The 27,611-nt window shown below is 41.8% G+C and overlaps 3 protein-coding genes and 1 long non-coding RNA gene across 4 annotated transcripts in view; 3 read left to right on the top strand and 1 right to left on the bottom strand.

Moving 5' to 3' along the window:
- The first annotated feature begins 231 nt into the window (after positions 1–231).
- ved (ventrally expressed dharma/bozozok antagonist) lies at positions 232–3,735 on the top strand. The gene is made up of 3 exons (XM_067485246.1): positions 232–1,890; positions 2,183–2,436; positions 2,866–3,735. The coding sequence occupies exons 1-3, from the start codon at positions 1,665–1,667 to the stop codon at positions 3,220–3,222; spliced, it is 837 nt and encodes a 278-aa protein (XP_067341347.1). The 5' UTR covers positions 232–1,664; the 3' UTR covers positions 3,223–3,735.
- Positions 3,736–4,665: 930 nt separating this feature from the next.
- purbb (purine-rich element binding protein Bb) lies at positions 4,666–8,508 on the top strand. The gene has a single exon (XM_067485245.1). It carries the CDS (start codon positions 4,741–4,743, stop codon positions 5,644–5,646), a length of 906 nt encoding a protein of 301 aa, XP_067341346.1. The 5' UTR covers positions 4,666–4,740; the 3' UTR covers positions 5,647–8,508.
- A 5,642-nt stretch (positions 8,509–14,150) lies between these two features.
- Positions 14,151–27,611, top strand: part of LOC137104281 (uncharacterized) — a 24,674-nt gene continuing 11,213 nt past the window's right edge. The window contains exon 1 of the long non-coding RNA XR_010911658.1: positions 14,151–14,470. This is a non-coding gene — a long non-coding RNA (uncharacterized lncRNA). The remainder of the gene's footprint in view (positions 14,471–27,611) is intronic.
- The window catches only part of il1b (interleukin 1, beta), a 3,231-nt gene continuing 680 nt past the window's right edge, over positions 25,061–27,611 (bottom strand). Inside the window, exons 4-7 of the mRNA XM_067484853.1 lie at positions 26,754–26,943; positions 26,399–26,572; positions 26,175–26,311; positions 25,061–25,550 (exon numbers count right to left, since the gene is read on the bottom strand). Of these exons, the coding sequence (XP_067340954.1) occupies positions 25,329–25,550; positions 26,175–26,311; positions 26,399–26,572; positions 26,754–26,943 (723 nt within the window). The 3' untranslated portion in view covers positions 25,061–25,328. The remainder of the gene's footprint in view (positions 25,551–26,174; positions 26,312–26,398; positions 26,573–26,753; positions 26,944–27,611) is intronic.

The following is a 27,611-nucleotide window of genomic DNA, read 5'->3' as shown; positions in this document are numbered from 1 at the left end:
AATAACTAAACATTCACAAAATTAGACAAATGGTTTAACAGAGCATAAAACCGTTTATCAGGTTATAAAACATGAAAGAAACTACAATGATTAAAAAGTAGAAACAAACGTAAAATAATATTTTAATACAATACAATAAAATACAAAAACATTTTTACTTTATGTAAATTTTGCTCTTCCACTTACATCATCTGTTTTTCAGTGTGGATGTATTGTGTGTGTAACGTTTGTAAAGCGTCTTTTGCATCCTGAAAAGTACCATATAAATTTGATGTACGTATTATTATTAATAACATCATTCTTTTATTTGCTTTCACCGCTTTACATTTTGGGGGAAAATGTACTTTCTGCTGCATTATATGGCATTTTAATGAACAATACATGTTATACTTACAGGTGTATTTAAAGTTACCACTGCCAGCTGTAGCAGTATAAGTATCTGAAATGTGTGTTTTTCTAATCATATAATGTCCTGATTACTTCCTGATACCTGTTACTGTTTCTAAACTCCACATGACAACTTTAAATCTACATTCACTGTGATGAGGAATGAAATAATCAATTTAATTTAAATCCTGACAACCATCAATTACAAAAGAGATCAGACAATGTTAAGACCATCATTTAGTCATTAATCTAGGGATCATCCGGGGATTATCTGGTTACAATCAACCACTTCTCACCCATTGTGTCTGGTATTGATCTAAAGCCTCGGTTTCAGATAATAATTGAAACTGTAATAAATATGTTTTTAATACACAAATTGTAAGCAGATATGACTGTTAATGTACGTGGTCACACTGAACATATAAACAGATAAATTACAATAAATCACAGCTGTAACATAATGTCAAGAAAAACGACATTATGGTGTTTCATATTTACACAACTGTAAATCAAAAAACAATAATAAACCATAATAAATCTTCAGTATAGTACTTTCATAAAGGTACTTAAATACTGTCCATGGTTAAAAATGTTTGATTAGGCTTTGAAGTGAATTACCAGCAGTAACCTTACTGCAAATTCACTTTTCAAAAACAAAGATTCAAAATATATTACAAGATTACTATAAGCCAGTGGTGGAGGAAGTACTCAGGTTCTTTTACTTAAGTAAAAGTAGAAATAAAACAATGTGAAAAATACTCCACTATACGTATACACATAAAATACTACATTAAATGTACTTAGTTACTTTGTACCACTGCAAAGAAAACACTAAAAATGTCTTATATCTGCATAATTATTATGCTGTAAGCTACCATCTGCATGGGGCTGTAGGGGTGATGCAGACGGTGTGAGTGTGTGTTTGGAGGCAGGAAGGAGGAGTGTGTGTGTGTGTGCGGGTGTGTGTGTAAGGGGGTGTAGATGGTGGGGGTCCTTTGCAGACTCACTGGAGCCAGGTTGTAACAGCCTCACTGAGACTGAATGAGACGTCTTAATTACTCCAGTTGTGAAAAATAAAGGGGAGGGAGGGAGAGGGGTGGGTGGGGTGGGGGTGGTGCTTTGATCTTCATGATTGAGGGACTGGGATGTGCTGGGATTCCCCCCTATAAATACAGACAGGCTGTGAAGCTGTGACAAAACGCTGAGGAAACTGTCCCTCGTCACTCTGGACACAACGCTTCAGACCAAAGGATTTAACTCTGTTCTTCCCTGCAGCCATGAGGGCACATTTCTCCATCGAATGGATGGCTCAGAGCAGCCTGCCAGCAGGATCTGAGAGCGCCTCCACCTGCGGCACACAGTCGGAGAGCCTGCCGGGCTTCTACTCCCGGCAAAAGTCCGAAAGTGTCCCCAGACAGGAGCAGAGAGAAGAGACCGTGATCCAGGACCTGGATGGTTTCAGTGCTGAGCAGCAGCAGACGTCACACAGTCATCAGGGTAAGAGCCAGTAACAGTAACAGAACATTTAGTCAAGAAGTATTTTGTTTTGTTTTTAATCTTTGTACGAAAAACTGTCATTAACTATTTACTCAAGTACTGTACTTTCAGAAACTTGTAAATGTCAGAATAGTTTATGAAATTCACAGTTTAGGTAAAACTTCAGTATTTATAGTGCTTTTGCCTCAGTATTTCCATTTTATGATATTTTGGCCTTTTAATCCACCACATCTTGGTTCTATAATAATTAAAAATGTGTAGTGTATTAAACCATTTCTTCTTTGTTTGTGATTTGCAGAGGCCGGTTTCAGCAGCGGGACAGAAGAGGAGACTTCTGGCTATGAAAGTGAAGGGGGTCGATCCCTCTCCCCCCCAGCTCCCGCTGACCGCACCCCCACCTCACCGGCTTCCCCTCCGTCAGGAAGGAGACCTCGCACGGCCTTCACGGCAGAGCAGATCGGCATCCTGGAGAAGGCCTTTAAGAGGAACGCTTACCTGGGGACCCAGGACAAGAGGGAGCTCTGCAAGCAGCTCAACCTGTCCGACAATCAGGTAACAATTCTCAAGTCCTCCGTGTTTTATGAGCTTCATTTGACCTTTGACCTGCTTTTAATCCTTGAGATAAAGTGTCAGGATACATTCTAAAGTTATACATGGTTTTTAGATTGTGTAAATATACAGGTAATTATATTATTTTTAGATTTGTGTAATTTATTCCTATAATTTGTAGTTTTTTTAAGCTTTTATGGCTTAGACTTGGGGGGAGGGGGGTGTTTTCGGGAAATAGGAATCAATATTAAGCACTTTACTAACAGTTTTTTGTAGATTTATTTAAAAATTGTATGTTATAGGTTGGATTTTAATTTTTATTTTTGCATTTATACAGTCATTATTCAGTCATTTTCCAAACTGTGAGACTTGGCTTTAGCCACGATGTCACTGTCACCAACAGTGAATAATCGTCCTTATTTTTCCACCCAGATCAGAAACTGGTTTCAGAACAGGCGGATGAAGCTGAAGAGGACGGTGCAGGACGCCTTGGCTCAAGCCTGCCAAACAAACATCACCTCTCAGTTCATGCATTACCCCAAGCTGCCGGCGTACAGGCCGTGCCCCTACCCCAGATACCACTCAGCAGCAGAGACAGTGGCACAGGAGACCCCAGCCACTGCCTCTTACCTCCACCCACACAGCCTTCAGTACAGCTCCCCACTACCCAGTGTCTCCACGCTGCCCCTGGACTCTTACTATCAGTACAGCAGCCTCCCAGGAGTTATAATGCCCTCCACCACAGCTCCGCTCATGGGATCCTACCCCAGCTATCCCCAGTATTACTAACACTGTCCCGTGAGACTGCTGGGATGTTTAGGATCAAAGCTAATAAAGAAACATGCCAGAGTCGCTGCAGTGAAGCTCCGGTCAAATGATGTAGTGTGCAATATTGTGATTAATGTGTGTGACTGTAAAATTTGGATATATTTAAGTCTTATTCTTTAAAATATTAAATTTTTATTGATATGTTCTTGTAAATTAAGATTGTGTTCAAATAAAGTCACTATTAAAACTTAAAACTACACGTTCTCTGATGTGTTAAGTTTCGTTTAAGTAGTCAGTTGTGGAGACATACAGCACCTATGCAAAGTATCTATTAATAATGAGACACGGTACAATGAGTACTTTAGACTTTGCAAAGTATATTTTTTGGTGTTTTTGTCTCTATACTTTAACTCAAATGTTGTTTTCCATGAAGGCACTTTCACAGCAAAAGAAGTATTACAGACAGAGCTGTGCGACAGTAGAGTTTTCTTAACACAGGGCCTCAAGGCCCAAATATTAAGAAAAAGGATCGAGAATTACTTTTATGTAATCCCTCCCCCAAATAAAATGTATAAATATGTTGAACGGTCAAACAATGCAAGCATAAACAGTTGTTCACTTATTCAACTCATTATTTCAAGTCAAAAGTCCCCAGTTCAGAACAACTTGTGTTTATAGTAGAATTGATTTGGAATGAACCAAACCTACCTATTTACATTGAGTTTGTTAGAAAAGACGAGTTGATTCTACTCATTAAAACATCTGATGATCAAGGCATATACCTATATAACCACACAGGGCATATAAAGCGTTCAGCGAAACAAATGTGCTCCAGAGTGGTACAGGAGTCTTTTCCATTTGTGGCTTTGCCTCTAAACTCACAGGTGCAGATCAACCTGAAATTGTGGAAGTGGACCTATACTGCCATCTGCAGACTGAGTTGAATTTTGCCAAAAAGATGTATTGTTTAGTTTGTTGACCATATAAATTGAACTAAATAAACAAAAACAAAACAAATTAGCAGCACGTAATACGTTGTTTTTGTGCTATTCGCAATGAAATACATCTTTAAAATTAACTAATTATAGCATGTCCTCGTCCCGTTTCCAGGCAGTACAAAACTATTTTACACATAAAACACAGATTTGAAATCTTTTCGAATTTCATTTCGCTGTAACTGTGTGCAAAACAACAACTTATGTCGACATGTTTTACCAGCCGAAGCCAGAAAAAAATTAAAACACATAACTTTCATCATATTATATTAAGATTTCCCAACATGTGGGAGTTGATAACGCATAACAAGAAGTACGCAGTCAGCCTCAACCAATGACTGACGACAGATAATATATGTGGGTGTAACTGACAAAGCGGACGGACCAATGGGAAAGCCGTAACCGTGTGAACGTGGTGAAGTGGCAGAAGGCTAGGCCAATCACAGCGCTCCCTGGAGTGCCGCCGGAGAGAACCTGAAGGGGGTCGCGCGCTGGCGGAGTGCACGCAGAAAGCAGCTACGCAGGAGAGAGGGGCCGGAGCCGAATGGTGGAGCTGAAGATGGCGGACGGTGACAGCGGGAGTGAGCGCGGTGGAAGCACCGGCGGAGGAGGCGGCTTTCAGCACTTTCAGAGGGACCAGGAGACCCAGGAGCTGGCCTCCAAGCGCCTCGACATCCAGAACAAGCGCTTCTATCTGGATGTCAAGCAGAACAGCAAGGGCAGGTTCATCAAAATCGCCGAGGTAGGGGCCGGGGGCTCCAAAAGTCGCTTGACCCTCTCGCTGTCGGTGGCGGCGGAGTTCCGCGACTACCTCGGGGATTTCATCGAGCACTACGCCCAGCTGGGCCCTAGCAGTCCGGAGCAGATAGCTCAGGCGACCGCGGGCGAGGACGGCGGGCCCAGGAGAGCGCTCAAGAGCGAGTTTCTCGTCCGGGAGAACCGCAAGTACTACCTGGACTTGAAGGAGAACCAGCGGGGGAGGTTCTTGCGGATCCGGCAGACCGTAAACCGCGGACCTGGCTTTGGAGTCGGGGGCCCTGTGGGCGGCATGCTGGCCGGCCAGACCATAGCCCTTCCAGCCCAGGGGTTAATAGAGTTTAGAGACGCCCTTGCTAAGCTCATAGATGATTACGGGGGGGACGACGAGGAGCTGGCCGGGGGCACAGCCGCCGGGGGCTACGGTGAGCTGCCCGAGGGCACCTCCATCATGGTGGACTCCAAACGGTTCTTTTTCGACGTCGGGTCCAATAAATACGGAGTGTTCCTGCGCGTGAGCGAGGTGAAGCCCAGCTACAGGAACTCTATCACCATTCCCTTCAAAGCCTGGAGCAAATTCGGAGGAGCTTTCTGCAGATACGCTGAGGAGATGAAGGAGATCCAGGAGAGGCAGCGGGACAAGATGTACGAGAGGAGAGACGAGTCCGAGGGGGACGACGTGGATGACGACTGAGGAGATGAAGCGAAACAGCTGTTAGTCCAGTTATTTGGCAGATCTGCATTGTAGGGGTATTTCGCAAAAAAAAACAAAAAAATAAAAAGACAGATAAAGTGCATGACAAATCGTGCTGTAATAGCCTACTAAAGTATCGTGGCGTTCTAAAAGTACATGTGCAGGGAGTTTTCGGTGTATTATCCTAAGGTTTGTAGGGTTGATGGTTGGAGTGGTTGTGTGCATCTATGAAAGTGGACTAAATGTGTACAGGAGATCAGTCTACAGGGCTGAAAATGAGAGTGCTTTATTGTAAAAAAATAGAAAATGAGCAGACGAGGAGGAACGAGAGAGTATACTAAAACCAGCAAATTGGTTTTTATAACTATATGTGAAACCAATGAATGCTTTGATATTTGCAACATAGTTTATATTTAAAGAGTGAGGAGTCAACCAGTTTCAGATGTTTCCCATGTTGTATTCCTGTTACAGTCCAGGTCTTTTCTCAGTGAGCAGTTTTAACGTGTGGAGCCATGCAAGTCAGTCAGAGGAAGGTAGAGAAGGCCGCGGTTGTTCTGTGGAGGTTTTTTCCATTAGACATGTCAGCGGATGGAGGGATGTCAAGCAGCAGCAGCAGCAGCAGCAGCAGGCCGATTAATCGTAAAGATTACCCCCAAAAATGTTGAGTTAGTCAGGAAGTTAGTAAGAGGATTATCGGAAGACTAAACGAAAGTCTTGACTCCAGTCAATTCCAATGTGGATCAGTTGGGTTTTATGTTATACATACGACGTGAGCAATATTTTCAGAGCATCATTGTTGTCAGTGAGTGAGGAGAAGCAGGTTGTTCCCTGACACCAGAGCATCCCTGGTGTTTGGCCACTTTGGAAAACCGACCAGTGAGGGGGGGGGGGAGAACTGTGTTTGTGTGCATTCTGTGGGAGCCCACCTCCAGCAGGGACTTTTAGCGATGCTCATTTGCTCCCATTTGCCACTACAAGGGTCCAAATATCCGGCACTTGGACGGGAGCATCGGCACAGTACGGCTCGTCTGGTCTTCCAGCATCAGCAGCCTCTCTGTTATGGCCCGAACTGGTCAGATGCGGCCGCGGGCCCTTTTCTGACCTGACCGACAACATCTTCCATCACGTAAAGACCCTGGACACATCCACGGATGTTTTTCTTTTTTTTTTTTCCAGAAGAGAACTATATTGAAATGAGATTCTACTTATAGGAAAAACAATATTACTAAACAAACCAGCAAAAGATATTTTCAAATACTCATAAAAGAAAAAATGTATTGTGTAAAAGCAATTTCAAAATAAAAGAAAAGGTTAATTTCTTAAAACAAAGATGTGACTCAGACCTCCAGATTATTTTTCATTATGTTAATCCTAGAGTGAAAGTACAACATTTCTTTAATTAAAACAGCTTTAAATGCAATAACCAGTGTTGTGACTGTATATTTTTAAACCCATTTGTTTTGTAGACTCATTTACTTAATGTGAGCAGGAAAGAGAGTCGTGATTGTCATTTTCTGATTATTTTTGACTGTTAGGTTGTTGATTCTTCATTTTTTCACCTAAAAATGTCTCAAAATACAACAGTCCACAAAATATATTCAATGATGAACCAATTTAAAATATTTCACCTGTGATCAGCATGTGTTGCCTTTTGCTTGCTGATCACTCTTATTTTGTTAATATTTGCCATAAGTTGTATGATCCACTGTGAGATACAAAAATCAACCAGCATTAAAACCCATGCTGTCAGGCATAAACTAATGATTAATTTCATTTTGAAAGAATTGTTTTGTCTATTAAATGTTGGAAAGCTGCAAAACAGCCCATTGGACATCGCTAAATCTCAAGGTGCTGCTTTCAGATGCTTTGGTGGCCGTCAGACAGTTCAAACCCTAGAACTGGTCAGCGAAAAGAAGGCAAAACAAGTAAACTCACCTTTCAGCACTGAAAGCCAGACGATTTTTGTCTATAAAGCATTTCACAAGTTGCCCGAATGATTAATCCGTTACTAGAATTGTTGCCAATTAGTTTTTTGTGAATCGACCGTCTGTTGATTTGTCTAAATCCATGTGACATTTTGAGCATCATCGACACACTTTGCTCTTAATACTGCAGTAACTCTGGGTAGACTTTATTTTAGTGATAATCCTTATGTACTTAGGAAAAGTCGTTCCATCAGATTATTGATGTAAAGGCTTTAATATCGTGAAGGTTTGAGATGATGATGTGAATCTTTGCATATATTTTGTGAATACGCTTATATATGGAGTCTTGGTTTTAAAGTAACTACTGAAACTAGTACTTTGTTCTAAGGTTGCAAAGGTGTGATTGTGGTCTGCAGAATCCTAATTGGGACCTTTTGATTAATTGTTTCAGCATTTGTACATGAAAATTGGTCCAAAAAATCTCTCTTCACAGCTTCTGAAATGTTTTTTCCTTTGTAATATATGAGTAAAAGCACAGTTTTAGAGCCACAATGTAAACTGAAGACATCGTCAGCAGTGCTAATAAAACCCAGAGTTTCTCCTTTTTGACTGACTTAGCTGCCTCAGTCAATTACAGGAAATGAATCAGGAAGTGTTGGTAAACAATATTCTCATATACATTGCATTTTGATTACTTAATCCCCTCAAACTAATCAGTATTTTACAGCTGATATTTGTGCTGACAAACAAAATGCATTGACAGTTTTGGTAACTGATCTTTTGGGGGCTTGGTGCCCTAATTTACCACTTTTCCCATCTGTGTAGTTTTTAGTAGACCAAATGTGTTTGTTTGGATAAAACAAATTTGATGACTGAAGATTTTCACGTCGGTTTTTGAGTCACTTTAAGTAAAACAATAAATGTTTGTTAATTTTTCTATGCTAGTAGAAGCCAGGAGTGGTTTTTACTGTTGGTCATTAAAGTGAGCGCATTATTTCTTATTTTCTTCCTTTGTATACACTGACCAATCAATAGACTATGAAATCATTGTTGCTTTGTGATGAATTAGTTCTGTCTTGCTGCATGTTTTCAGTATAAACATGGTCCCTTTTAAAAGACGTCTTCAGGATTTCTAACAATATATGAGGCCGTGTTTTAGGCAGTCAGGTAAAACAAATGTAAAGCGTAATGTAACAGCAGTATAAACAATTTTCATTTATAGAAAAAAAAACTCCATCATCCAAAAAATAGTGAAGTAATGATGAAAGTGATGCCTGTTTGCAACCCTGATGGGAATATCAGATAGTGGTTCCACTCGGGTATGAGGAACACGTGCTGTACAGTTGCTCCCCCCACACACCACACACAGAATTGAGTGTGACACAGCAGCTGCATGTAACGCCATTGAAGACTATCTGCAGGAAACAGCCTCACACAACCAGAGCTTGTTCCTGTGGCATTTTAGTGGTGGTCAGTGTGCAGCCAGTAGCCACCTCACCCCTCCGTGCACTCACTGTAAGAGGTGAATGTGTGGAAATATACAGCCGAGCTCGTTTCCTGACTCTGGAATGAGGAGCAGAACGGGGACTGCCGGGGGGTAATTTGATTCTCTCATCTCCTCCTCCACTCGTGCTGATCTGTTCTCCTGTTGCTGGAGCCTCTACGTTGGTTCTCCTCTGCTCCTGCACTCAGTAGGTCTATGGGACTGGCAGCTGTTAGAAGCCCCAGTGCGTCCACTGTGAGGGTCTTCTGACAGGGCAGGCCAGCTATTTTAATGTGGGAGGCCTCTGCAGACTTGACATTCCTGGTTCAGGAGTCAGCTGCACCATTAGGACCTCTCTGCTCAGGGACCTTCGTACAACGGTGTGATTGTGCTGAGATCTGCTCACATGTGACGCAAACGAGATCCTCCAGTAGAAACCCACGCAGCCATGCGCAGCCAGGCGGCGTAACCGGGAGTCAGCATCGTAAGCAGCAGTGTCACTATGGCTTAAACTGTCGTACTGTCTAATATCTTTATTAAATGATGCACAGAAAGTGGAATAATTACTTATATGAACAGATGCAAAGGAATTTAGTGACTGTAGCTGTTTGCTACAAAAGGATCCTCATTTTTTATGTCGATATTTTAATGTGGCAACAAAAGCATGTTGTATTTGCCTTAAAGTGCATCTTGTTTTTTATGTTCTACTGGATGTACAGACATCTGGATTATTATAATACTGCAAAAAAAAAACATAAAAACATGATTACTCTTTGTCAAGTCATGCAGTTCTAAGCATTTTCACGCCTTTTTTCAATGATTTCTTAGCAGATTTATAGGTATTTACTCGCACTGAACATCAGAGATGGTGATATCCTCAGGAAGTAACACTGCATCTAAAAATGTATCATATACTGTATGTTTGTGTTCACCTCTTCATTTTTGAAAGACATTCAATGCATTTTGGGGGCTCCGGTGCCCTGCAGGAGATTTTATTTCACTTTTTCAGAGAAATGTGTGCATGATGAGAATCACCTGGAAAAACTAGCTTCTCTATTGGGAGAGACTGAAGCCTTGAGGCCGGGAGTCACTGCGGGACAAGCCAGAGCAGGCAGACTGCTGTCTCACATGGTTGTTTTTAAAATTGATTTCTCAAGGAGTTATGAGCTTCTTATGAGACAAATCCAGCAGACATCTGACAATTTGAGCTCCACCTGAGATGTGGGCATCGTGTCCATAGTGAACCATGTAAAGTGTAAAAATAGCTGATTTTTCTAAATTCTTCTTTAGCTTCCATTTCGAACTACAGTTCCCATAAAGCTTAGGGGGTTCAAAGAGCAAGTTTCATCGAGGGCTAAAACAGCCCCAAATTTCAGTCTCTACTTGTTACATTCTGACAAATTAGCTGTTACCGCTTCTTGTTGTGGCTGATATTTGCTATTACCCAAACTAAATGAGAACCAGACTTTGTGAAAAGAAAGATAAAAAAAAACACCTGACTATAATTCAGATCAGGTTGTGAAGTCAGGAATTATATTCAAAGATAGGAAATGGGGAAATGCCTCAATTTATTGTTCCTCTATTTAGACCCAATCATTCCACACACTGACTGTCCTGTTTCTGTGCCTAATCAGCTCGCTCTCTTCCAGAGGCATCAAAAAGTGCAGCTGTGTGCAGTCTCTTTGTGTTACATGCTGAGACTTAAGGAACCTGTTTGTGTTGGTAACTGATGCTCGGAGCTTTGAGTGTAGTACAATGAAAAACCCAGACGTTTTAATATTGATGCCTAAAGCAATGACGTACATAAAATGAAAAAGTCTCATAGGGAGGTGGACAGGGTGATGGATGGTACAACAAGACTCAGGACTTTTCCACAGGACACCAGGGTTTGACTCTAGACTCAGGACATTGTCGCCTTAATGATGATTGGATCACAAAAGAAGTGTGTGTGTGACATTGCCACTGTTTGTAGTGTTTTTGTGTGTTTACGAAGTAGATTCTGCAGCATCAAATGGTGTCGCTCCTGTGGCATCAATATCATACGGCAAAGGATGTAAAAAAGCGGTGCAACTGGACGCAGTTCTGAAGCTGTGGGATGAGTGTGTTGGTCAGATTTAATGTGAGACACCTCCGTGTTGGATCTCATCTTTACGTCTTGTTGTTGTTCATATTTCCTCGATTTTGCCTCCACCGTCTTTAAATTGTCATGTTATCCACCAGTATTTGTTTGTGCAATGTTGTACATATACCCTGCTGCCCATAAAGTTAAAATATTTTTCACCTCTTCTCATGAAATTACTGTGGCAATGTCATTTGTTCTTGATAGATGAAGTGTATATCTTCTCAAAACTTCATTGACAAGTCTCTTCCAAAGATATGACGGTGAAAATTAAAGCAAAATTAACCTTTGCAAAAAAGAGGAATGTATGGAATGAGGAATATAACTGCACAAATTAGACAGGAGCTTCCTTTTTTTCATTCAAACTAAAGCTAAGTGGAAGCACATCTTTCTGCATCACCCTTTGCAAAACTCCTTTCTTTTCTGAGCCATTCATTGACCTTGACCTCCTCCCAACATGTATTTTTTAATTCTATAACTACGTACATCACATTTTTACAGTGCAGGTCAGCCAACCAAACACAATTTTCTATAGGAGGACAGTCTCTTTCAAGGCACTATAAATGACTCAAGACTTTAAGACAAGGCATTAAGACATATAATGAACATGAAACAATATAAGGAGACAATAAGACTAAAATAGAACAAAAGTCAACTAATGGCAGGAGAGCAGGAGAATAAAGTTCAGTACCATAAAATGTTAGATATGACTTAAATCAGCAGCTGTTGATCCAAATGTGTGATCCAGTGCTTTGATCATCAACAGTAGGATTGTTTTTGTGTAATCTATTAAAGATTAATCTGTGAATAGTAAACTTTAGTTCCCTTGTGTAATGTAGTAAAGAAAAATACAATGTTCAGCACTGAACTGTAGTGGAACAGACGAAATAGGATGGAGCCAAAAAAATACAAATACTTCCACTTGTATTTAGTTACTTTCCACAGCTGCACATGTCTCACCTCATTAGTAAATCTGTGAAAAAGTCTCAAGAGGCTGCTGTTGAGACATTCAAAGGTCTACATTACAGACTAAATGTAGCTCTACTTACAGTATGTCCCAAACATATACACAACCTATATTTTCCATCAGCATTTTCTCTATTATCGCTCCCCACGCATGTTTGAACTCTGAGAACGGATTCGCTGAGCTGAAAGGCTCCGTGTCCCCGGTGACCTCTCGTCGGTGCCCTCGCTCCCGGGCAGCGCGGCAGTAATGTGTGCAAGCATGCACATGTGAACAGCGTGGGACTAACGCAGCCTGTGAGCTGTGTAATACCTCACTAGGCAGTGTGCCAAATTAAGCCGGGATTATACCACATGCTCCCAGCAGTCCATTACTGTCACGCTAGGAACTCTCAGATCCCTCTCTGCTGACTTCTGTGAGCGTGACAGTCCGTCACACAGAGGTGGAAGACATCCTGTACTTACAGTGTAAAATGTCTGTTACAAGCGTTTTCCCCCCTAAAATATTGTTAGTGGTCTGACTGATTTGGAGATGTGTCCAATGCTCCCTTTGTTTTAGATTATTATCATGATTGTGTTCATGTGTAAATAGCAGTTTATTGTTGTTGTTGTACAAGATGCAGCTATAGTTTATATTTCTATTCAAAAACCTTTATCAGACTGAAAACCTTCTGACTGGTGTTCAGTTTTAAAACCACAATTTCAAAAAAGAAAAGAAACTGAATAAATAATTGCACAAGAGTAAAGTTTTGAACATATTTGCACGTTGTGAAAAGCAGGAGTAAAGGTATGGAGTGTAGAGTAATACACAATAATACTGTACAAATATAAAAGCAACAGCAGCCAACATCAAGTAAAAAAGAAGACAACAGTGCTGCAGGTGACACCCAGAGGGGAACAGGAGAGAAAGATGACACATAGGGAGGAAGAGAGTGATGGAGTCATGAAATGGCAAAAAGACAGGAAGTGAAGAGAAAGAAAAGAAGGAGGAAGAGAGCTGCACGAGAGGAAGGCATGTTTGTATGAAGCACAGAAGGAGAGACAGCAGCAGGGAGCGATTCTACGTTAGTGAGAGGAAGCATGATCCCAATGTGGAGCCCGGCTGCTGCTGGGGCTAAATTTAGATTCTGTTGCCATGTGCCAGGAACGTGCACGGCAGAGGGACACACACACACACACACACACACACACACACACACACACACACACACACACACACACACACACACACACACACACACAATCATAGGCCCACACACAATAGGTTCACTACTGGATCTGCACGCATCCAGTTTCAGGAAATTAATTGAATTTGAATTCATTGCAGATATCAAACCATCTGCGCATCAATTTTCTGAGTGTTTTTATTAGTAATATATGCTTGAACATGTAAACACACAAACAAAAATGTCCTCTTTTCTCTCACACGTGTTGACACGTGATTTTTATGTCTTAGCCAATCACTAAAACTTGAGGAAAGGACTGAAAAGGTTTTTCCTGCACGTGTCGAAAATCAAATGACATTGATATCTACACTTTTGTTAAAATTGCATGTTTTGAGGCCTTAGCAAGAATAAAGATGAACATTAATGTTAGCAGGAAACAGCTGTTTCTGGTGAGACACATTTTCATTTAGTCATTTAGCAGACGCTTTTAGACAGACAACACATATGATATGAGAGGAGTGTGTAAAAACTGTATCCCAGTTATTGGAGGTTATTTGTGGAATAAGCTCAGTGATGAGTTAAGGATGTCGGTCAACTGTTAAATTCAAAGGAATCATAAAAGAGCCTAATTACAAGTACAGTGTAGTTTAGATTGGATATGGAATGTAAATCATGAAGCGGATGGAGAAATTAGTTTAATTGGTGGAGCTGTTAACTTGAGTGATAGTAAATTTAGCTGTTTGTGTGTGTGTGTGTCTGTGTGTGTGTATGTGTGTGTGTGTGTGTGTGTGTGTGTGTGTGTGTGTGTAGGTGCATATGAACTCATCCTTAAGAACAAATAAACTGACTCCGTAGGTCAACGTGAAGGCATCATCATCACTCTGTTCAGGGCGCTGAAGTCCTTCTTCTATTGGTTGATTGGCGTCAGCTGTTTGCAGCGAGCTCTACAGTGATTGGCTAGTTCGTGCCGCCAGTAACATTTGGCCATTGTCATTCAGGTGTGCAGCGCGGACATTATGACTTGTTCGTGAGACCACGACAAAATGGGGTTGGAACTTTGGAGGGACCCAGGACACAGGGGCTCCCCCGTTTCACGTTTTTAATGAGGACACATGATGACTGCCAACACCGGACCTGGACTCACCGTGACTCCGGGGTCTGGTTTTGAGTGAGTCCTGCTGATTGTGCTGTGTTGTGACGAATATGAATTGTTGGCATCGTGCGTGGCCGCATGAAGCTCTTTTCGGGTCGTGGGGCAAATACTTGTTTCTGGGCCCCTCTAGTGTCAGTGTTTTCCCTAAGCAGCAATTAAATCAGATGTACCGGCAGCAGTTGGATTATGATGTAAAGACACAAAAACCCTGTTACGTTCCCTTCAGGGATCAATGTGGGCCTCTTCCTGAGCGGCACCTGGCCTTTGCCTCGTTGGTGATTCAGCCACACTTGCAGGTGCTTTTGGCTGCTGTGTTTGCCATTTGTGTGCTGTGTATAATCTGTTTCATTGGTATTTTTATAAATATTATTAGCAGTGTAGCTATTTTCATATTGACCATAAGTAAAAAGTGCTTTACTTTCTGCTGAAGTGATAATGTGCATATTTTCATCATGGTTTGAAGTTGTTTCTTACTCATCCATGTTGAAGATGTTCCTCATTCTTTGGTTGTTAATCTTTATAGAATCCAAATCAGACTTCTGTTTATTGCAGAATGTAACTTTTAAGACAGGAGAAGAAGCCTGGTTTGCATAAATGCATGTGTTCCCTATACAAGGTCTCTGCATGTTTTCTGTTTTTGAGATTATGGGAAATCAGGCCTTCACCTTTTCTTTTTAGTAATTTGTGGTCATTTTAAATGTGGTGATTGTTACCTTATGTATTCATTTGATGTCTATTTAGATGTTTTGGGGACCTGGTGGCTCAGTGGTAGAGAATTGGGTCGGGATGCAGAAGGCAGCCGGTTCGAATCCCACCCCATCAGGTGTGGCCGCATCCCACACCCACCTCGGGCCACCTTGGTGCCAGGCCCAAGCCTGCATCAAAGGGGAGGGTATCGGCAGGAAGGGCATCCGGCGTAAGAACTGATTCCAAATCAACGTGGGGAACTTGTTCCCTGAAGGGACAAGACAAAAGCAGTTTATCATTGACGTCTATTTAGCTGTGTTGTGTCTGTTTTTGTGCTTCTTTTGGATAGTTTCAGGTTGAGGTTCATCACTTTTTATTTACTTTTTTTTTTTTTTTTTTAAATGAGCTCTTTCAAACAAACACAACCAGTAACTTTAGAGGTTCTGGACCATGCTCCCCCTGACCTCTCAGACCTCTGGACCTCTACCCTGCTTAGTGATCCATCCATCGTTTGTGTATTTTGCTTAGTATATTTCCATATATTGATCTGAGAACTTCTGGAAAACACTTTAGATGGCAAGAGATTGAATTACAAAATTTTAAAAAAAATCTAAATAAGAATATTCAGAATTTAAGTTTATTATTACTTCATTTAATTCAGGGCGCTGAAGTCCTTCTTCTATTGGTTGATTGGCGTCAGCTGTTTGCAGCGAGCTCTGCAGTGATTGGCTAGTTCGTGCCGCCAGTAACATTTGGCCATTGTCATTCAGGTGTGCAGCGCGGACATTATGACTTGTTCGTGAGACCACGACAAAATGGGATTGGAACTTTATAGTGACCCAGGACACAGGGGCTCCCCCGCTTCACGTTTTTAATGAGGACACATGATGACTGCCAACACCGGACCTGGACTCACCGTGACTCCGGGGTCTGGTTTTCCATAAGAGCTACACACATTTCTCCTGCAGATGTCGCCAAAGTGACGATTCAAATGTTACAAAACACTGAAGCCTTTTCTGAATGAATTGCTTCAAAGCCTCAGAAAGCCTTGATTCTTCCATCACTACATATTCCTGTGTAGGCTCTACGGGTCATGTGGTCCACGCTTATACATCTAGGATCTCACCCTAAATCGGTGCTTTGTTTGTCTTTAGTCTTCTATCTTTCTATCTCTCTCTCTCGCTCTCCCCCTCCCCCCCTCCCTCCATATCCACACCGGATTGGTCGGGGCCCGGGTCAACAACGACCACCACCCGTGTTGTTGACCTGCAGGGTGCCGATGAAAATTGGGCAACTTTTAGCCGAAGAGGGAGAGGAGGAAGGTGTGTTCGTAGGCAGAGAGAGAAGAGGAAAGACTGACAGTAGGGACTGAATGTTGGGACTATGACAGGGAAGGATAGAGAGTTGATTGACATGATGCAGAGAAGGAAGGTGGATATACTGTGTGTCCAGGAGACCAGGTGGAAAGGTAGCAAGGCTAGAAAGATAGAAGCTGACCAGGGAGACAGGTAGGAGGGTACTCTGTGTGTCATCTGGAAAGAGGAAAGTGGACAAGGAGACTGTGTGGTGGAACAAGGAATTTCAGAAGTGTATACAGAGAAAGAAAGAGCAGGTGGAGGAAAATCTAGAAAGGTGGAGGTCTGCTCTGATAACCAGAGGAATGAAGCTTAGCCGCAGTAAGACAGAATACATGTGTGTCAATGAGAGGGACCCAGGTGGAACAGTGAGGTTACAGGGAGCAGAGGTGAAGAAGGTGCGAGACCAGCGATGTTGTTCGGCTTAGAGACAGTGGCACTGAAGAATAGACAGGAGGCAGAGCTTAAGATGTTGAGGTTCTCTTTGGGAGTGATGAGGATGGACAGGATCAGGAATGAGGACATCAAAGGGACTGTAACTGTCTGAATGACATGTTTATTATTATGTTTCTGTCATAAGTTCAGAATTATTTTATTACATACAACTGTTAAAATTTATTTGTAAATACATTTTTGTGAAATACAAAATGTTTGGTCGAAGTTGAATGGGCTTGTAAAAGCTTTTATTTTGATGGACGGGTCATGTGACTAGAGTTGGTGAGGGGCATCACGGTGGCATTATGAGTCAAGCTAACGTGCATCCTGAGGAAAGACACGAGGCCCCAAAAGAACTATTCTGCACTTGGTTCAAGAGGCGCACACGGTAACAGTGCTGTATTCATGTCGATGTGCTTTTGTACGAACACTAGCCTGAGAGATTTTGACTGGAAAACATGTATTCATTTCAAAGTTGTATGTTCTTTTATTTCTTGTAGTTTTCACGGTGTCAAATGAAGAGAGAGAGAGAGAGAGAGGGAGAGAGAGCGGAAAATAAATACTTAAAAGACATCTGTATGATGCGTGGGCAGTATTTCTTTGGACCAGTGTAGCTACAGTGAAAACGTAACGCCAACACAGCCGAGAGTGAAAACGCACGGAGCATCATCGCTAGGGGGTAAAAAGGTCGAAGAAGACACGGGTCGATCTGCATTGGCGGCAGAGGGGGCTGTCACCTCTTGGCATGGTCTGGTTGAGAGTACCGCAATTCACCGCAAGAGACAGCGTTCGGCAGTTAAATATCCTTTCTACTGGTTGTGCAGAGTTTGCTGATCCAATTGTGGACGTCTGGCTGAGGACTGTAAATCTGCAGAGGGTAGCAGGTTAAGCTAAGTATCCTGCAGAGCTTTATGGACGCTTGAATAACTTTGCAGGCATTGCAAAGAAGATTACTTGTTAAGAATACTGGTTTATCAATCACCACTATAATTTAATGTTAAAGTTGATGCCTGTTGTTCCTATCTATAAGCATAATTGCTGTGAATGTTTAATAGTATTTGATCTTAAATTGTATTTGCATTACATCAGTAGACTGCATTAGAAGGTTTTATTTGAGTAAAATGCTGCTAATAGTCGATACTAGATTCAACAGTTACATAGCTATTTGAAGTGATCTATAAGACTACTGACATTTAGAGATAACAGGGAGTGATATAGTTTTCTCCAAAATATGTACAATGTCAGTTCATGAAGGAAATCCTCAGGGATGTAGACCTGCTAAACAAATGGAGTCTCTTCAAGTAGAATTATCTAAGCTATATGAGCAGTTAAAATCACAAGCCGATGTTGGTGAGAAGGAGAAATTAGAGTCACTCATTAGCGATATCCATGCTAAAATAGAGACCCACCAAACAGCAATGAGGGAGACCACCTCTGCCAGTTCAAGGACAGTGGAACCTAGGAAATCTTCACGGGAGAGGAAGTTAACCCCAAAAATGATGGAGTTGAAGCAACAAGAGATTTCTCAGATGGAGAGTAAATTCATCAAACTATATGAAAGCTGGAAAGAACAAGTTAGAACCACACGTATTAGACTTAAGGATGAGTGCTCTGATCATGAACTAGGCAACATGATGGATGCTGTTGAAGACCTAGAGACACAAGTGAGAGATGTCTATGAAAGTATACGATCTCAATCTGCACCTTCTACTGAGATTAGAAGAAAGATGGATTCCTGCACAGCAGTAACAACAGATATAATGGGCCTGCTGAAAGTACGCATGAGTGAAGTGGGGCAAGATGAGTTTGATGCTAAGGCAGAAAACACAAGACTTCACATGGTGCTTGACAGAGAATATGCACAATCAGTATTTGGGACCATAATCTCCAAATCCACTGTTCGTAGCCACCATTCAAGTTGGTCATCAGCAGAACAATGTATCACAGCAAAAAGAGCAGAGTGTGCTGCACAGTTAGCTGCAAAGCAGGCAGAAATCAAAATGGAGGAAGCAATCGCTGCACAAAGGCAAGAGCTTAAAAGATTGGAAAATCAGAGAGATCTTGAAGTAATAGCCGCAAAGCTTAAGGCCTATTCCGAGACTGACTCAGGTGAGTCCTGTGATGAAAGAACAGCAGCATGCAGTGAGTTGGCTGGTTGCCCTCCAGCACCTGATAAGGAAACAAAAGGGGAACAAACATTTAAGAACAATAATAATGAACAAACCAACAACAACAATGAAACATCACTAATTCAAGCCATGCATGATACAATGGTTCTTACTAGACTTCCTGCACCCGAGCCTTCAGTCTTTACAGGTGACCCACTTAAGTTTTTTGAGTGGAGTACAAGCTTCAAGGCTTTGATAGAACGGCGATGCACAAATCCTGCTGACAGGTTGTTTTATCTACAAAAATACGTAAGTGGTGAGGCACGGTCTGTTCTGGAAGGAAGCTTCTACAGAAAGGATGGTGAAGCCTATGACCAAGCTTGGGAGATGATGAATGCTCGTTACGGCCACCCCTTTGTAATCCAGCGTGCATTTAGAGAAAAGTTGAATAACTGGCCAAAAATTGGTTCAAGAGAGTCAGTTAAATTGAGACAGTTCACTGATTTTCTGATAGCCTGCAGCAATGCCATGCCATATGTTAAAGGGCTTCAAGTATTAAATGACTGTGAAGAGAATCAAAGAATGCTACAAAAGCTTCCTGATTGGCTGACATCTCGCTGGAATCGTCATGTCACAAAGCAACTACGACAAACAGAAGAATACCCTGATTTCAAGGAGTTTGCTAACTTTATGGCACATGAAGCAGAAATTGCATGCAATCCTATAACATCTCTTCATGCCTTGAAATCCATGGAAGAGAAGTCATCTAGAGATATAAAGCGCCCAAAGGCCAATGCTTTTATCACTACTGTGAAAGCATCTGGAAAATCAAGTACAGTAATGAAACCATGCAATGTTGTGGAAAGCAGCTTAAAGGACTTTAATGGATCAAAGAAGGTAAACACTTCATTTTCATCCTTCAACCCTGTCACTTGCATGTGCTGTGGAGAAAGTCACTCCATCCACAAATGCCAGACGTTTACAAATCAACCCACTGAAGACAAAAGAAAGTTTATACTAGAAAATAACTTGTGCTTTGGTTGCCTAAGGAGAGGACATATTTCAAAGGACTGCAAAAATAAAGCTACTTGTGCCACATGTAAGAAACATCATCCAACACCACTTCATGAAGACCGTCCCGCTGTAACAGACACATCTACCCATGTCATGCAGGCAGAAGAAAATATGTCTTCCCTTTCGTGCTGTGTAGAGCAGGGGGGTGGTGGTAGCACATCCATGATAGTGCCTGTATGGATCTCCTCAGCTGCTACTCCTGAAACAGAGACATTGGTGTACGCTTTACTAGATACACAGAGCAGCAACACATTTGTAGATCAAGAGGTATGTGAGAACATAGGCGCATGTTCAGAACCAGTCAAGTTAAAGCTTACCACTATGATGGGCAAAGATTCCATTGTTCAGAGTGAGAGGGTTAGTGGACTTAGAGTTAAAGGGTTTTCCTCACAAAGCTTTATAAACTTACCACCTGCCTACACTAGAGATTTCATTCCCCTTGAACGTTCCCACATTCCTACTCCTGAAACTGCCAAAAGATGGAAACACCTGAACGCTATAGCGCAAGAAATACCAGAACTGATGGACTGTAAGGTTGGACTCCTGATAGGCTATGACTGCTCTAGAGCATTAGCACCACGACAGGTTATCACAGGAAGGGATGATGAGCCATATGCAATCAAGACTGACCTGGGTTGGAGCATTGTTGGAAGCTCACCTTGGGTCGCAAAGTCAACGGAGGTGACAGGTTTGTGTCATCGTGTGTCTGTTAAAGAACTCCCACCATTGACACCAGCCACTGTCATCAGAGCCCTTGAATCAGACTTCAAAGATACAAACTCAGGTGAAAAGAGTATATCACAGGATGACATACAGTTTATGCAGCTGCTGAACGAAAGAATACATCAGAACACAGAGGGGCACTTGGAAATGCCACTTCCCTTCAAGACACGCCCTCAGTTGCCAGAAAATAGACATTTGGCTCTAGTGCGACTGAAGTACTTGAAAAGAAAACTCGAGAAAAATTCCAAATTCAAGGAAGACTATGTTAAATTTATGGAAGGTGTTTTCAAGGATGGGGACGCAGAGAGAGCTGATAACCAACCTAAAGCAGGGAATGTGTGGTACATTCCCCATCAAGGAGTCTATCACCCCAGAAAGCCAGACAAAATTAGGGTGGTATTCGACTGCTCTGCAAAGTATGAGGGCACAGCTCTTAACGACCACCTGTTAACTGGACCTGATCTCACAAATGGGCTGATAGGGGTGCTCTGCAGGTTTCGCAAACACCCAATTGCAGTCATCTGTGATGTAGAAAAAATGTTCCACAGGTTCCATGTAAGCCAGGAAGACAGAGACTACTTTCGGTTCCTGTGGTGGGAAAATGGTGATACGAGTTTAGAGCCAAAGGAATATCGTATGAAAGTCCACCTGTTCGGAGCAGCATCCTCTCCAGGCTGCGCAAATTATGGAATGAAGTATCTTGCCAGCCAAAATGAAAAGGAATATCCTGCAGCGGCCAACTTCATCAGGAAGAATTTCTATGTTGATGATGGTCTCATCAGTGTAGACTCTGTGAATACAGCCATTCATCTAGTGAGGGAAGCGCAAAGTGTGTGCGCAAAAGGGAAATTACACCTCCACAAGTTCATCTCCAACAATAGAGCAGTATTAGAGACAATCCCTGACTCTAAACGGGCTGGTGAAATTCATGATGTGGGTCTTAACTACGATGAGTACCCAGGCCAAACTGTGTTAGGAATAAAGTGGAACGTGACCAGCGACACCTTTTCCTTCAAGGTCAACTTGGATGAGAAACCTGCGACACGACGTGGAATCCTGTCAACGGTAGCCTCTGTGTTTGACCCTCTAGGCTTTCTGGCTCCCTTCCTCCTGCTTGGAAAGAAAATACTACAGGAAATGTGCCAAAGAGGCATTGGATGGGATGAACCACTGTGTAAAGAATTGAAACCTCAATGGGAGAGCTGGCTGCAAGACCTGAAGAATCTGCAACAACTCCAGGTCCCAAGATGCCTTGTCCCTTTCGAATCAAGCAAAATTCAGAGAATTGAACTGCATCACTTCTCAGATGCAAGTAGCCTAGGTTACGGTCAGTGCTCATACATTCGAGTTGTGAGTGAAGACAAAGTGCATTGCTTCTTAGTTATCGGTAAGGCAAGGGTCGCACCCACAAAGGTTGTAACCATACCGAGGCTGGAGTTAACAGCTGCAGTAGTTTCAGCAGTAATCAGCAGCATGTTAAAGGAAGAGCTGGAGTTAAAAATCGACCAAGAATACTTCTGGACAGATTCACGAGTAGTTTTAGGGTACATTAACAACGAGGCCCGTAGGTTTCATGTTTTTGTTGCAAATCGTGTCCAAAGGATCAGAGAAACTACTAACCCAGCACAGTGGTACTATGTTGACACTGATCAAAACCCGGCGGATCATGCTTCCAGAGGCCTCAAAGTGGATGAGCTAATTAGCTCAAATTGGTTTACTGGTCCTAAGTTCCTATGGGAAAGAGAAATTGTTACACAAAAATCAACTCCTGAGCTTCTGGTAGGTGATCCTGAAGTCAGAACAATACAAGCACTACAAACAAGAGCTGTAAAAGAGGAAAGTTTTATAGATAGGTTTAAACTGTTCACAAAATGGCCTACAGCATTAAACGTTGTCGCTCGGATCCAGCAGCTGGTAAAAAGATTAAAAACAGCTGAACCCATAACCGTGGAAGATAGACGAAAGGCCAGTCTGGTGCTTGTAAAGCTGGCACAGAAAGATGCCTTTAAAGAGGAAATGCAGATACTGTCAAAGAATCAAGGCAGGCTGCCTCATAGCAACAAACTTTTTCAGCTCGATCCTGTTTTGCAGGGTGGGATTCTTAGGGTGGGAGGGCGCCTAAAAAGGGCTTCCTTACCTCTTGACCTGAGGCATCCAATAATCCTACCAAAAGATGGCGTGATTACGCGCCTAATCTTAGACTACTTCCACGGAAAAACTCAGCACCAAGGCAGAGGACAAACTCTTAATGAACTCAGAGCAAATGGCTACTGGATTGTCGGTGGCAGTAAAGTCGTGACCAACTACCTCAGACAGTGCGTTGCATGCAGGAGAGCTCGTAGGCCAACAGAAACGCAAAGGATGGCCGATTTACCTGCTAATCGTGTTGATCCCTCTCCACCATTTTCTTATTGTGGGATGGATTGTTTTGGACCACTCTACACTAAGCAAGGTCGAAAGGAGTACAAGAGGTATGGCCTAATCTTCACCTGCTTATCATCAAGGGCTGTTCACATTGAAATGTTGGAGGATCTAACAACTGATGCTTTCATAAATGCTTTGCGCTGTTTTATTGCAATCCGTGGGACCGTTAGACAAATCAGATCTGATCAAGGGACAAATTTTGTTGGGGCAAAGAATGAACTGGCAAAGGCATTAAAAGAAGTAGACAAAGACATACTAAGTACGTACATGGCAGAAAGGCAGTGTGATTTCATTATGAACGCACCTGATGCTAGCCACATGGGAGGTGTGTGGGAACGCCAGATCAGGACCGTTAGGAGCGTTCTAAGCTGGGCCCTCTCACAGAGTGCTGGAAGGCTGGATGATGCTTGTTTGAGGACATTCCTTTATGAAGCCATGTCTATTGTAAATAGCCGTCCACTCACCACTGACAACCTCAATGATCCCAAAAGCCTAGAACCACTTACACCAAACCTTTTACTTACCATGAAAACCTCTGTCGCACTGCCTCCACCTGGAAAATTTGTGGCTGAAGATCTGTACGCCAGGAAAAGGTGGCGCAGAGTTCAGTATCTGGCAGAGCAATTCTGGAGTAGGTGGAGGAAAGAATATTTGGTGAACCTCACTCTCAGACAGCGCTGGCACTCTCCAAGACGAAATGTGAAGATCGGAGATATTGTCATTGTCAAGGAAGAAGGTGTTCCTCGTAATGAATGGAAGCTTGGAAGAGTACTTGATGCTCGCATGGAGGAAGATGGTCTGGTGCGAAAAGCCACAGTACAAATAGGAAACAGAGAATTAGGAGAAGATGGTCAAAGACTTGTCAATCCATCTGTCCTTGAACGTCCTATTCACAAATTAGTTGTACTTGTGGAAAACAACTGAGATGTAATTCAGGGGACTTAATCTGAAAACTGCAATAGTTCTTCCTAAAGAGTTATATAAATGTCATCTATTTGGAAATTACTAGATTTATTCAAATATTTGTATAAAGGTTGTCATAAATCATAGTAATTTGGTGGGAGTGTAACTGTCTGAATGACATGTTTATTATTATGTTTCTGTCATAAGTTCAGAATTATTTTATTACATACAACTGTTAAAATTTATTTGTAAATACATTTTTGTGAAATACAAAATGTTTGGTCGAAGTTGAATGGGCTTGTAAAAGCTTTTATTTTGATGGACGGGTCATGTGACTAGAGTTGGTGAGGGGCATCACGGTGGCATTATGAGTCAAGCTAACGTGCATCCTGAGGAAAGACACGAGGCCCCAAAAGAACTATTCTGCACTTGGTTCAAGAGGCGCACACGGTAACAGTGCTGTATTCATGTCGATGTGCTTTTGTACGAACACTAGCCTGAGAGATTTTGACTGGAAAACATGTATTCATTTCAAAGTTGTATGTTCTTTTATTTCTTGTAGTTTTCACGGTGTCAAATGAAGAGAGAGAGAGAGAGAGAGGGAGAGAGAGCGGAAAATAAATACTTAAAAGACATCTGTATGATGCGTGGGCAGTATTTCTTTGGACCAGTGTAGCTACAGGGACAGATCATGTTAGATTCTTTTGAGATAAAGAGGCCAGATTGAGGTGGTTTGGACATGTTCAGAGGAGAAATTGAATATATCGGTAGAAGGATGCTGAGGTTGGAGCTGCCAGGCAGGAGGTGTAGAGGAAGAACAAAGAGGAGATTTTGAACATATTTATAAAAGGTATCAACAAAAATCCCTGACTTGACACAAAATAAAAAGCAGATGATGAAATGTAATAGACAGTTAATTTTATTTTGAACACACACAGAAGTAGCTGACATAAGTAAAATGTAGAAATGAAATCATTTTTAAAATGTGACACATGTAATTTAAAGGAATATCCTGTTACAAGTTTCTTTACCAGAGAAGATTTATACTGATATTTTTCACTATAAAAGAACATAAGCTGCCACATTTTTGTGGCTTTTGCATTACACCATTATCCTCAGTAACATGATCGGGAAAAATGTCTTATTACATTTAATCATTGATTTTCATTTTTTGTTTACTTTGAATCTGGTGAGACGGAAGGCAGTGTTGAGTTTACACATCTCCACAGGCTGGTTTTCGTCCTCTGAGGAAGTGCTGATGAACCAGCCGGGGCACTGAACGGATTCGAACATGGTCAGAGAGAAGTCGCTGGCTCTCTTGTGGAAGAGGAAACGGTCCAGGTTTCCATCATTGGTGATGTTTCCCATGGAATCCTCTTTGCATTCCTATCAAATGGAGAGAGAGACGAATGGAAGCCTGTTTCTGACAAGTAATGTCCCGTTGAGAAGGACACGTGAATAATTAGTAGGGATTTTGAAAAATCGATAAGTTAGTTTTCTCATAATTTAAGGATAAGTTAAAGTTTTTATTCTGTTTATTACATAAAACCTCAGAGTTCTGAACATTACGGTTTCGGTCTAAGCTCTCTGCCATAAATGCCTGATTGATGGAGTTTTAATGACATGTTCGTCCTTCCAGGATCTCAACAGAAGACATTTCCAGCTCTGCTAGTGAATTTTGGGTTCAAATATTCTCCCTGGCTGGTTACTCAGTTTGTGTGGATGGGAAACTCATCTTTTTTTGACGGTCATACATGTTCATATAGGATGTTGCTTCAGACATGTAAAATCTTCTTTTTATTACATTTGTTTGTAGAAAGTTGTGTCAGTTTGAGTTCAGCAAGAGGTTAAACTTTGTGGTAAACTCTGTTTATTGTCTTGTTCAGAAGCTAATCTTGATCTGGCTGGACATAAAGGGGTTTATCTTTAAAAGAAAAATACATTTTCCAGGGCTGCTCACTGGAACTGTGTGTTAGTGTGTGTGTGTGTGTGTGTGTGAGAGTGTGTTACCTCCAGAGTTAGCACAGCTGTGTCACCAACCATAGAACAGGCCATGTGCAGGCTATGGTTTTTGATCGACAGGGCAACGATCAGATCCTCATCCTTGTTCTTAAAGTTAGGGATGTAGGCCGATACCTTAAAACATACTAAGGGGGGGGGATGTAAAGAAACTGTAAACTTATACCGAAGGTTATTTCTTTTGAGCTATTAAGTTCCATCATTGGTCCTCGTACCTCTGCGGTCGCAGTGTCCTCCCTTCAGGGTGATGGCCTGCAGTTGTGACCCTTGTAAACTGCAGATTAGAGCTTTCTGGGAGGTGTCGGACAGAGTGCACTCCTTGGTAGTGGTCGTGCGGTGGAATCTCTTTTCCTGTGATGTAGAGTTTACGATCGTCTCCACAATTCTTTCTGCGAGGAGACGAAAGGACAAGTTAACAGATTTTAGAATAAATGCATGATCACAACACTGACTTTGTCATCACACATTGTAAACACATTGACTCATCAGCAGCCTGAAAGTGTAAATGAGCTGCAAATATGCCTTATGACCAACCCCGTCCCAGAAACGGTCTGATCTGTCATTACTCGCCTTCCACTAGGGCGTCCATGATGGTCCTGCAGAGCTCATTACTGCTCACATCCCAGCTGCTGGGGTTTAGTGGCTTTTTAAACCTGTTTACCGCCAGCACCAAGTGGGCTACGCGCTGCAATGTCTTTGGGTTATGAGAAACCACCAGATCCAGACCCTCTTCTAGTCTGAACATCTCTTTTTGACCGTCCTACACATTGCAGAGTAAAGGATAAAAATGTTGCATCATGTTTTTTGTTGGATTAACAATAACAAGTGTAGCATCACATCAGTCTTGCATAGTTGCAAGTTTCGCATTCTATTTGCTGTAGAAGCACTTCTCCATGGCGATTGTGTTGTGGTTTCGATTATGCAGTCAAGTTTCAGTGTGTATGTTTCAGTAAGATTTCACTAAATTAAGACATCTCTCTACTTCTACCAAAAAAAAAAAAAAAAAAAAAAAAAAAAGCCTCCATATGACATCACTTGTTGGACCCTCCGGTTCAGGTTGTGAAGTCTCGTTGCTCGTACTATGAAGTTTGTAATTGTATTCAACCTGAATTTCCAGATCCACCAGATGACGTCATCTGAAATCCTAATGATGAAAAACTCCTCTGGGCGATTTTTTTTTTAAATTTTTAATATTAATCATATTATTATATTATTAATCACATCATAATATTCAGTAGGTAAGTGGGAGGGGCAGTTTAAAAGCATATGCTGCTTATTTGGTAATTTATTCCAAAGTGCCAGGACATTTACAGAGATGAACTAAAGCAAGTTGAAAATTGGTGAAGTTGACCTGTAGCCGAACCTTAACCACAGTGTGACACACAACATTTTGGATGTCTGAACTCTACAAGGTGGTTTCCGAAGGGA

This window comes from Channa argus, chromosome 18, assembly GCF_033026475.1.
Source record: "Channa argus isolate prfri chromosome 18, Channa argus male v1.0, whole genome shotgun sequence".
NCBI classification, from domain to species: Eukaryota; Metazoa; Chordata; class Actinopteri; order Anabantiformes; family Channidae; genus Channa; species Channa argus.
The sequence above is the reverse complement of the archived record's forward strand: the minus strand, read 5'-3'. Positions and strand labels throughout refer to the sequence as shown.